The sequence below is a fragment of the Henckelia pumila genome, chromosome 4, assembly GCF_033568475.1.
Source record: "Henckelia pumila isolate YLH828 chromosome 4, ASM3356847v2, whole genome shotgun sequence".
In the NCBI taxonomy this organism is placed as follows: domain Eukaryota; kingdom Viridiplantae; phylum Streptophyta; class Magnoliopsida; order Lamiales; family Gesneriaceae; genus Henckelia; species Henckelia pumila.
In genome coordinates this window covers 90,833,157-90,845,279 of record NC_133123.1, presented here as the reverse complement: position 1 = coordinate 90,845,279, position 12,123 = coordinate 90,833,157, and the positions used below count along the sequence as shown (strand labels likewise).

The window sequence follows — 12,123 nt, the reverse complement described above, 5'->3', positions numbered from 1 at the left end:
CCAAGTCTATGTGTCCCAAGACTGATGCAGAGATAGAGAATATGACACATGTACCATATGCGTCAGCTATAGGTAGTATCATGTATGGGATGATATCTACCAGACCGGATGTAGCATTTGCTCTGAGTGTCACGAGCAGATATCAGTCTAATCCTGGTCAGATGCATTGGAAAGCCGTGAAGGACATTCTTAAGTACTTGCGAAGGACTAAGAATATGTTCATGGTTTATGGAGGACGAGAACTCAAACTGGAAGGCTATACCGACTCTAGCTTCCAAAGTGATGTGGATGACTCGAAGTCAACCTCTGGATTTGTGTTCATGCTCAATGGCGGTGCTGTCTCTTGGAAGAGTTCCAAGCAGGACACCACAGCGGATTCCACCACTGAGGCTGAATACATTGCAGCATCAGCTGCTGCTAAAGAGGCCGTTTGGATGAGGAATTTCGTCCAAGAGTTGGGCGTCATTCCTGAATTTGTTGGTCCAGTCCCGGTGTACTGCGACAACACGGGTGCCGTTGCTCAAGCAAAGGAACCAAGGTCTCATCAAAGATCCAAACACGTACTGAGGAAATACCACATAATCCGGGAGATTGTGGAAAGAGGAGACATCAGTGTCGAACGAGTGGCCTCTGCAGACAATATCGCTGATCCACTTACTAAGCCTTTGCCAGGACCATTGTTTGACAAACATCGCGAAGCAATGGGTCTACGTAGTATGACTAGTTGGCTATAGGGCAAGTGGGAGATTGTAAGAGTCGGTGCCCAGTGAGCCAACTGTGTGGCTATGGGCTTTGTTGACTCTTTGTATAAACAATCTTTTGTTTAATATTATTTACACTTTTATGGCAATGACTTTATATTACTTCATATTGTTATATTGTGATATACTATTGTTGTTTTGATAAAGACCTTGAATATACTATAGTGTATGTAAGATGTGGTAGAACATGGAGATGTCTATCATGAAATACATCTTATAGTCACTGTATATTCTAAAACCGTTCCTAGTCGATTGAGCCGTCCGATAATAAGGATAAGGATCGCTCGAGTTTGAGACTAGCATTTGCGATGCGGAGTACCACGTTTCATTGGTAGGGAACATGGAGATGTTCGAAGCATGCAAATGGATATTCATAGGATGAATAGTCGAACTACCCTATCCGGACTTTCCAAGTGGTTATCACTTATCGAGTGGATAAAGTCCGCGGTTTTGGTTGTACACCATTAGTCCTTACGACTTGAAACATCATGGAGACTCTATATGCTAGTACTGTGCTTTGACTCGTTTACCGACTCTGAGGGGGTCATCAGGTGTCGAGATTGGGTACAGTTACGACACATATAGGAGTCAATGCATTGTTGTCAAGGATTCACCACATACTTGCGAGTGTGGATATCCTATGCGATCTGAGGAGATATTAGTGTGACAAATCTCTGGCCAGAGTACTTGATGTGATTTAAGAAATGGTTTCTTAGTAGCACATGCGATGTCACTAATTTGATCTTCAAGATGTATTGCATAGTTATCGAATCTTGAGCGACTCTCGATATACCAATGGTTGTTGATTCGATCGGGATATATGGATGAAGGGACCGTACTGTACGCTAACCAAAATCTACTGGTTCTTGTAGGCACTATCAGTGATACCTAGGGAATCATGGGGCAATGTTGCTAGGCGCTTTACCATGATTCGTTGGGCAAGTCGGAAAGTGTTGTTCCGAGTCACAAGGAGTTGTGAGCCCACGGCTAGCTGTATCCCTGAACCATTGAGGGTCACACAGTGTAATGGAGTTTTAATCCCCGTTGAGATAGTTAAATTTAAAGAGTTAAATTTAATGAACTAAGGAGTTGGACTTCTTAAATAAGAGTAAGGGAGTAGGATTTCCTAAAATGACATAGGGATGGACATTTTTGGAAACCACTGAATTCGGATTCAGGAAAATTTATTTTGACTTTAAAACGTGCAGAAATGGTTTCTGTGCACATTGGTGAAATCGTTTCATCAATCGGAGTCACGATGAATTTTATATTAATTTCTGAACGAGCGGGCTTTGCTTGTCGGGCCCCAGCTTATGACTAATGGGCCCTAAGGTGTTAGTGGCCTGCATTATGAATAAGTTATTTCAGTACAGAAATTACACACAACAGGTCATTATTTTGAGAGCAATTTTCGAAAACCCTACCCTCTCTCTCAAACATATTTCGGCCGCCCCCTCCTTGCTCTGCCCGAGAAATTCCGGTCTGTGATTTTGAATTGCAGTCAGGAATAACGAATCAAATTCGTGTATTCTCTTCGCAGAAAACTTCTGATAGATTTTCTAGTGCAATCTATCAGAGGGATTAAACCTCTGTTCGTGGACCTGATTGAAGGCGTTCATCGGTTCCAGGGAGAGACAACAAGAGCAGAATTGTTCTGTTGGTGTCCATTAATCTCGTTGCGAGATTTGAGGTAAAATTTATTTAATTGTTATTTAAATTTTACACACACGTAATTCAATCGATGAACGGTTGATACCCATACCATGGAAACGTTCCATGAAAAATTTTTAAACTTCCGCTGCACCGGGTATCAATCGTAATTGGTCTGGGAACTCGCCAGTTTTCCAACACTTCATGTATTAATCGGAGGAACTGCATTTATAATGTATGTGTTGATTTGGATTGCATTGGAATAGTTTTAGATGGAGTTGCAAAGCATGTTTTCTGCTGTTTTGTTTCTGCTATAGGGGGCGCCCGAGCTGCAATTTTTAGCAGCCCGAGCGCACCCCACTCTGAGGTCAGTAGCGCCTCTGTCCAGGGCGCGCTCGAGCGGCGGTTTTTTGCCGCCCGAGCGCGGCCCTCTTTAAAAAAAAAAATTTCCTTTGCTTTGCTTTTAGTTCTTAGATCTTGGATGCTTAATTATTGTTTACTCCTTAATTAGATGTTTAGAACCGAGGTCTCACAGTTTCATTATGCGGTTTAGGTGTTTACTGAATTTTCATAGTTATTCATGCATTCAAATTTGATTAGAATTACGAAAGATTAGTTCATCAATATTTGAATAGGTTTGATTGTTCTAGAAATAGTCCTTCGAACAAATTAGGAAAATTCCCGTGAATTAAGATTAAGTCTGATATCTTAGATCGACTTCTTGTTACTTGAATTGTCTGGTACCTGCGTGTGTCCTTGATCGAGTTTTTCCCAAATTTGATTTAAATCTAAAATTTCCAGCTGCGTTTTATTTAATTTAATTTTTATTGCAACTTTTTATTATTAGTTTAAAATCTGAATCACTTTTATTCATTAGTCTAGATTAAGTAGAAATAAATATATTTTGGTATTCATATATATACAGTCCCTGTGGGTTCGACATCTGGACTTTTGTTCACTATATTATAATTTGACCTGGTGCGCTTGCCAGTTGATTTTTAATCACACCGATTTATCCGGTCAAGTTTTTGGCGCCGTTGCCGGGGACTGTTTGATATCAAAATTTTTATTTCGCTTGAGATTAAACCTTATTTATTTTCTTAATTTCTGACTATAATTTCTTGGTGATTTTCAGGTACCTTCTGTTGTGCATGCATATCATTCGATCAAGGAAATTACTACCACTTGATTTGGAGATCGAACGCACGCTTAGCAGGATCCAAAAAGCCAAGAAATCTATCAATCTTGAACTAGAGTCAGAATATGAATTTAAAGTAGAGATGGCAGATAACCGTACTGTTTGGGATATTATCCGTCCGCCAACTGAAGTCTATGGATCTAGCATAGTTCGCCCCGCTGTTGAGGCGAACAATTTTGAGCTGAAACCCTCTACTATTCAGCTGATTCAATTGCAGGCTAGATTTGGGGGTACATCTGTGGAAGACCCCTACACTCATCTGGAGCGTTTTCTGTCGATCTGCGACACGTTCAAGGTGAATGGGGTAACATCTGATGCAGTGCGACTGCGGTTATTCCCATTCTCTCTACAAGGAGAAGCTGTTGAGTGGCTAGACGATTTTCCTATTGAATCAATTACTACATGGGATCAACTTGTTCAGACCTTTCAGAATAAGTATTTTCCCCCTACAAAGATGGCTAAACTGTTCTCCGATATCATCTCATTCAGGCAGAAGGAAGCTGAATCATTACATGCTGCTTGGACTCGATTCAAAAAGATGTTTAGGATGTGTCCTCAACATAATCTTACTCAGAGCCAGCAGACTCAGACTTTCTACAATGGGACTGATCAATCTGTTCGATCCATGTTGGATGCCGCTGCTAATGGAATCCTATTCAGGAAAACACCGGTAGAGGCATGGGAAATCATTGAAAATATGGCTGAAAGCAACATTGGATGGCCAGATGCTAAAAAGGAGAAAAAGGCTGGAGTATTAGAAGTCGATGCACTAACAGCACTGAATGCCAAGATCGATACTCTTACTCATCAGATGGCAGTTATGCAGACATCTTCAGCCAACCAAGTGCAAGTTCAACAGCCTGACGAAAAGAAAGTATTTGAAGTTGATGCTGAAAATTTTATGGGGAATCAAGGGAGACAGCAGTACAACCCCTACAGCAATACTTACAATCCTGGCTGGAAGAACCATCCAAACTTCTCTTGGAAAGCTGCAGATCCTACAGCTAATACATCGAAGCCAGTCGAGAAGAAGCCCTCCTTTGAAGAAATCATGATGAAATATGTAGCTGGTACTGAGACCCGTCTACAAAATCAGGAGGCAATGTTGCAGAAGTTAGAAACACAAATGAGTCAGATAGCAACACAGCTATTTACTAGGCCAGCAGGATCGTTGCCTAATAATACTGAGAGGAATCCCAAGGATGTCAATGTTATTCTGGCGGTGACTAGATTGCAAGCAGATACTGTGGAGAAAAATATTGAGGATGAGGAATCAAGCGAGCTAAGAAAGGAAAAAGGGCTGGAGGAAGTGCCAAACCAGTCAGACTCGACGCCTACGGGAAAGAAAGGTAAGTCCTCTCACCCAATTATTAATGAGAAGATTGATTTGAGTAAACTGCCCTTCCCCCAAAGAGCAAAGCAACTGCAATTGGATAATCAATTTGCAAAATTCTTAGAGATTTTTAAAAAGCTTCATATTAATATTCCCTTTGCAGACGCTTTAGCTCAAATGTCCAGTTATGCAAAATTTTTAAAAGAGATTTTGTCTAACAAAAGAAAACTTGTGGATTTTGAAACTGTGAAGTTGTCGGAGGAATGTTCTGCTATTTTACAAAATAAACTCCCTCCAAAACTTAAGGATCCCGGTAGCTTTTCAATTTCATGCACTATTGGAAAATCATTTTTTAATAAGGCTTTATGTGATCTAGGTGCAAGTATTAATCTTATGCCTTATTCATGTTTTGAGAAGCTAAGAATTGGTGAAGTTAAGCCAACTACTATCTCCCAGCAATTAGCTGGTAGATCTATAAAATATCCAAGGGGGATTGTAGAGGATGTGTAAGTTAAGGTTGATAAGTTTATATTTCCAGTGGATTTTGTTGTGCTTGATATGGAAGAGGATCGTCAGATACCTCTTATTTTGGGTAGACCATTTTTAGCCACTGGAAAGGCATTGATTGATGTGCATAAAGGAGAGTTTATATTGCGTATAAATGATGAGAAAGTTATATTTAATGTTTTTCAGGGCATTTGATATCCAACAGACAATTCTGATTGTTTCAGAATTGATATTACTGATGATTTGGTTGAGTGTTCTCTGCAGGAACAGTTGTCTGTGGATCCATTAGAAATATGTTTGACAGGTATAACTGATGAAGTGCATGTCAGTGAGGAAGTTCATGAAGTAGCACGGTATTTGGATTGGAGTCTACCCTTTGACATGCTCATCAATACCAAGATGGGGGAGCTTAACCATACTCCAAAACCACTGAAGCCATCCACCGAGGAGCCCCCTACTCTTGAACTAAAACCACTCCCTTCTCATTTGAAATATTTTTATTTATTAAAGAATGATAAACTGTCAGTACTTTGTTCATCTTCTTTGACAGGTTGTGAGGAGGAAAAACTGTTGCGGGTGATTCGAGAACACATAAGAGCCATCGGATAGAGCTTGGCCGATATCAAGGGGATTAGTCCAACCATGTGCATGCACAAAATATTGATGGAGGCAGAGCACAAGACATCTACTCAACCATAGAGGCGACTCAACCCGGCAATGCAAGATGTAGTGAAAAAGAAGGTAATCAAGCTCCTTGATGCAGGTATTATCTATCCTATTTCTGATAGTGAATGGGTGAGTCCAATTCAAGTAGTGCCTAAAAAGGGAGGGATGACTGTAATCGAAAATGCAAAGAATGAATTGATTCCTACTAGAACTGTTATAGGGTGGCGGGTTTGTATTGATTATAGGAAATTGAATGATGCCACCCGTAAGGATCACTTCCCCCTTCCCTTTATTGATCAGATGGCTGAGAGACTTGCAGGGGGCATGCATTTTATTGTTTTTTAGACGGGTATTCTGGATATATGCAAATTCCTATAGCACCTGAGGACCAACATAAAACCACTTTTACTTTTCCTTATGGTACTTTTTCATATAAACGAATGTCGTTTGGTCTTTGTAATGCCCCTGCCAATTTTCAGCGGTGTATGATGGCTATTTTTCATGATATGGTTGAAAAGTTTATAGAAGTGTTTATAGATGATTTCTCTGTGGTTGGATCGTCGTTTGATGCATGTTTATTTAATCTGAAAAAAGTGTTGCAGAGATGTGAGGAGAGCAATCTTATGTTAAATTGGGAAAAATGCCACTTCATGGTAAAAGAGGGCATTATTTTAGGACATAAGGTGTCTGAGGTAGGTGTGGAGGTAGATCGAGCAAAACTTGAAGTAATTGAAAAACTTCCACCTCCCACGAACTTGAAGGGCATTAGGAGTTTTCTTGGGCATGCGGGTTTCTATAGGAGATTTATTAAATATTTTTTTTCTATTGCTAAACCCCTTACTAATTTATTAATCAAAGAGGTGCCTTTTAATTTTTCTGCTGAGTGCTTGCAAGCATTTCAGATTTTGAAGCAGAAATTAACAACTGCTCCAGTGATAGTAGCGCCTGATTGGAATCTACCGTTTGAGTTGATGTGTGACGCCAGTGACACTGCATTAGGAGCCGTGCTTGGACAAAAGAGGGACAAAGTACTTCATGTGATTTACTATGCCAGTATCACCCTATCAGCCGCCCAACTGAACTATGCAACTGCTGAAAAAAAACTTCTCGCAGTCGTGTTTGCCCTTGATAAATTTAGGTCTTTTTTGGTGGGAAGCAAAGTCATAGTTCACACGGATCACTCGGCATTGAAGTATTTGATGAGCAAGAAGAATGCTAAACCCAGGTTAATTCGTTGAGTTTTATTGTTTCAAGAGTTTGATTTGAAAATTGTTGATAGGAAGAGCGCGGAGAATCAAGTTGCTGGCCACCTTTCACGCTTGGAAAATCAAGGAACTGAAACACAAGTAATTCATGATGATTTTCCAGATGAGCAGTTGTTTGAGGTAACGAAACTACCATGGTATGCAGACATAGTAAATTACTTCTTAAGTAAGTTTCTTCCCTCGCATTTAACGTATCAACAGAAAAAGAAATTTTTCTCTGAATTGAAATATTTTTTGTGGAAATATCCTTTTCTGTTTAAGATATGTGCAGATGGTATAATTCGTAGGTGTATTCCAGCGGAGGAGGTAAGCCCTATACTCTCACACTGTCACACAGGTCCGACTGGAGGTGTAGTGACCCTTACCCGGATCACCTACTAAACAGAACTTAGGCATGCAATTAACTTAATTAAACAGAAATCAGAATTCAACTGCGGAAGCCATAAACATTATACAATCCCAAGGAAAGGAATCTGTAAATACCCAAATATTATACAACCAGATCGAATAGTTGTATAAACCCAAAACAACAGAATAAAAACCTAAACGAAGCTCCATCTGATCAACCACTGCCTAGCCCCTCTTGGATCCACCCGCCTCGTCCAATCGCAAACCTACCCCATGGAATAGGGTGTCCAGAAACACAGAGTACGAGACGTGAGCATAAAACGCTCAGCACGAGAGTATGAGTATACATGCATGCAAAGTGAACTCCCTATAAACTCGAGGTCAAGTATCAGAGAACAAAGAAAGACCGGGCCCTGGTATGTAGCATGCTGTGCCGTTGCTGCAGGAGGTGGCTCCCATACCAAATACCTGTGGATATGCCGGACCCAATTCGATGGAAGTCCATCCACTAACAGGATAGGGTACAATCCTACTAATAGACATCTCGAAGGAGATAACTCAATATGCAAATGTATGCATCATAAAATCATGGCATATAAATCATGCAGTCACATAATACATGCATACTCAGTCAGGATATCTCGAACAGTACTTTCGTACCTCAAATACTAGGCAAGAGCTATCAGCCCTAGGTCCATGCCTATAATCCGCACTACACTGCCAAATGATACTACTATCATTATAGTGCTCTAAAAGCCTTAACTAAGCTAAAGCATACTCCTAAATATTTTTAGGAAGCAAAAGCTATACCTTCGTCCGTCGTTATCCCTTTGCTGTCGATTGCCTCAAAACTAGGTCACAGCTCCGCTACGATGCCTGAATCGCTATGCCACTTCCGGATTCCTGATGGGACGCCTAGAATTCCCTAGATATGAGTTAGAAGGCTAAGGAATCGAAAGAGAAGAGGTGATTAGTGCGTCTAAATCTGAATCTCGGTCCTCCTATTTATAGACGGAGTTCGGATCGTCCGAACTGGACATCGGAGCGTCCGAACACGATCGGACCGTCCGATCTCGACTTCGGGTTGTCCAAACCCAATAATACGTCATTGCTTACGTCAGCACAATGATGTCATCCATGACGACTGTCGGCAGCACGTTCGGAGCGTCCGAACCCTCTTCGGATCGTCCGAACCCTGACTTCGGACCTTCCGAACCCTGACTTCGGAGCCTCCGAACTCGATGACCCTCGAACCATTTTCGAGCGTTCTGAATCCATTTCCAAACTTTGTTAATCCATCTGGGACTTCCTTAATCATGTTTTATTACATCTAAACATGATCGTATTATTAATTACTCATAAATCATTAATTCTGGATACGGGTTACTACATTCTCCCCCACTTAAGATATTTCTCCCTCGAAATCCGATCTTAAGTACCGAATGTAAAACAACAATCCAAAACATTCTTTATTCAAATAAAACGTTTACAGAGTTTACATCTTAATATAAATCGAAAATGAAATCAAAATAACTCAGGATGTTCTGCACGCATCCTGTCCTCAAGTTCCCAAGTAGCTTCCTCAGCGCCTCGGCGCTGCCACTGAACTAAAACCAAAGGAATGAGTTTGTTCCGCAAGACCTTATCCTTATGATCCAGGATACGAATAGGTCTTTCAACATACGTCAAATACTTATCCACTTGAACTTCAGACCGCTGCAGAATATGAGACGGATCTGCCACATACCGTCGCAATAGAGATACGTGGAACACGTTGTGAATACTGGACAGATACGGTGGCAAAGCCAAACGATAAGCCAAATCGCCAATGCTCTCCAAGATCTCAAACGGACCGATAAATCTGGGAGACAACTTGCCCTTAAGGCCAAATCTGAGAATCCTACGGAAAGGTGACACCCTCAGAAACACTTTCTCCCCAACATCAAACTGCAAAGTCCTACGCTTAGTGTTAGCATAGCTGGCTTAACGATCCTGTGCAGTCTTAATTCATTTCTTGATCTGAACAGCAATATCTACTGCCTGCTGGATAAACTTGAAAGAGTGGGTGCCCGGTGAGCCAACTTGTAGCTAAGGGCTTTGATGACTCTTTGTATAAACAATCTTTTGTTTAATATAATTTACACTTTTATAAAGGCGTTTACTTTATCTTTTATCATATTATTATGTTGTGACATACTATAAGATGTTTAGATGAAGACCTTGAATATACTATAGTGTATGTAAGATGTGGTAGCACATGGGGATGGCTATCATGAAACACATCTTATAGTCACTGTATATTCTAAACAGTTCCTAGTCGATTGAGCCGTCCGTTAATAAGGATAAGGATCGCTCGAGATTGAGACTAGCATTTGCGATGCCGAGTACCACGTTTCATTGGTATGGAACATAGAGATGTTCAAAGCATGCAAATGGATATTCATACGATGAATGATCGAACTACCCTATCCGGACTTTCCAAGTGGTTATCACTTATCGAGTGGATAAAGTCCGCGGTTTTGGTTGTACACCATTAGTCCTTACTACTTGAGACATCATTGAGACTCTATATGCTAGTACTGTACTTTGACTCGTTTACCGAATCTATTGGGGTCATCAGGTGTTGGGATTGGGTACAGTTACGACACATATAGGAGTCGATGCTTTGTTGTCAAGGATTCACCACATACTTGCTAGTGTGGATATCCTATGCAATCTGAGGAGATATTAGTGTGACGAATCTCTGGCCAGAGTATATGATGTGTTTTAAGAAATGGTTTCTTAGTAACACATGCGATGTCACTATTTGATCTTCAAGATGCATTGCATACTTATCGAATCTCGAACGACTCTCGATTTACCAATGGTTGTTGATTCGATCGGGATATATGGATGAAGGGACCGTACTGTACGCTAACCAAAATCTATTGGTTCTTGCAGGCACTATCAGTGATACCTAGGGAATCATGGGGCGATGTTGCTAGGCGCTCTTACCATGATTCGATGGGCAAGTTGGAAATTGTTGTTCCGAGTCACAAGGAGTTGTGAGCCCACGGCTAGCTGTATCCCTGAACCATTGAGGGTCACACAAGTAATGGTTTTTAATCCCCATTGAGATAGTTAAATTTAAAGAGTTAAATTTAATGAACAAAGAAGTGGGACTTCTTATTTAAGAGTAGAGGGAGTAAGATTTCTTAAAATGACATAGGGATGGGCATTTTTGGAAACCACTGAATTCGGATTCAGAAAATTTATCTTGACTTTAAAAGATGCAGAAATGGTTTCTGTGAACATTGGTGAAATTGGTTTATCAATCTGAGTCACGATGAATTTTATATTAATTTCTAAACATGCGGGCTTTTCTTGTCAGGCTTGAACTTATGACTAATGGGCCCTAAGCTGTTAGCAGCCCACATTATAAATAAGTTATTGCAGTACAGAAATTACACAACAGAGGTCACAATTTTTGAAAACCCTAGCTGTTTTTCTCTCTAAGTGGCCGCCCCCTCTCGCTCTCTGCTCGAAAATTCCAGCCTGTGAATTTTGAATTTGCAGTCTGGTTTAACGGATCAAATTCGTTAATTCTCTTCGTAGAAACTTCTGATAGATTTTCTAGTGCAATCTATCAGAGGGATTAAATTTTTGTTCGTGGACCTGATTGAAGAATTGTTCGTCCATCAGTTCCTGGGATATACAACAAGAGCAGAGTAATCTGCTGGTGTCCATAATCCCAATTCGAGATTGGAGGTAAAAATTTAATTGTTATTTAATTTTTACACGCACAATTTAATCGTAAAGTTTTGATACCTATTATGGAATCGTTCCATATAAAATTTTAAAACTTCCGCTGCACCGGGTATCAATTCTGATTGATCTGATCACAGTTCTCCAACAGTGGTATCAGAGCCAGGTTTCTCAGATCAAGCGATTAAATTAATCGATTGTACAAAAATTTTTTTAAGCCTCGGTTTTTGAAACAAAATAATTTTTTTAAAAAATAAAATTTTTTTTTTCAGGCAAAACACGGGCAGCGATTGGATCGCTGCCCGGGGGGGCAGCGATGGTCGCTGCCCTGCGCAGCGCTGGCAGCGATCGTCGCTGCCCAAGGGGCAGCGACAGGCTGCCCGGGATCGTCCCAGGCGGCCCGGGAAAAATTAATTTTTATTTTAAATTAAAATTTTAATATGTTAAAATTCTATTTTTGGTCCGATCGAAAATTGTTTTTGATTGGTTCACGAGGCGTCGGATCGAATTGTTCGAGTCCGAAAATTTTAAAATTGATTTTTGGATAAATTTGAATTTTTGGAAAATTTATAGATTTTATCCGTTAAATCAGATTTTATGAAATTAATTATTTTTGGTACAATTGATGATAAGATATGATCTTATGGAAAT

At 40.3% G+C, this 12,123-nt stretch overlaps 1 protein-coding gene across 1 annotated transcript in view; it reads left to right on the top strand.

Annotated features, from left to right (window-relative positions):
• Positions 1-4,234: 4,234 nt before the first annotated feature.
• The window catches only part of LOC140861406 (uncharacterized), a 33,831-nt gene continuing 25,942 nt past the window's right edge, over positions 4,235-12,123 (top strand). Inside the window, exons 1-6 of the mRNA XM_073264428.1 lie at positions 4,235-4,958; positions 5,754-6,025; positions 6,595-6,807; positions 7,018-7,340; positions 7,395-7,500; positions 7,668-7,686. Of these exons, the coding sequence (XP_073120529.1) occupies positions 4,235-4,958; positions 5,754-6,025; positions 6,595-6,807; positions 7,018-7,340; positions 7,395-7,500; positions 7,668-7,686 (1,657 nt within the window). The remainder of the gene's footprint in view (positions 4,959-5,753; positions 6,026-6,594; positions 6,808-7,017; positions 7,341-7,394; positions 7,501-7,667; positions 7,687-12,123) is intronic.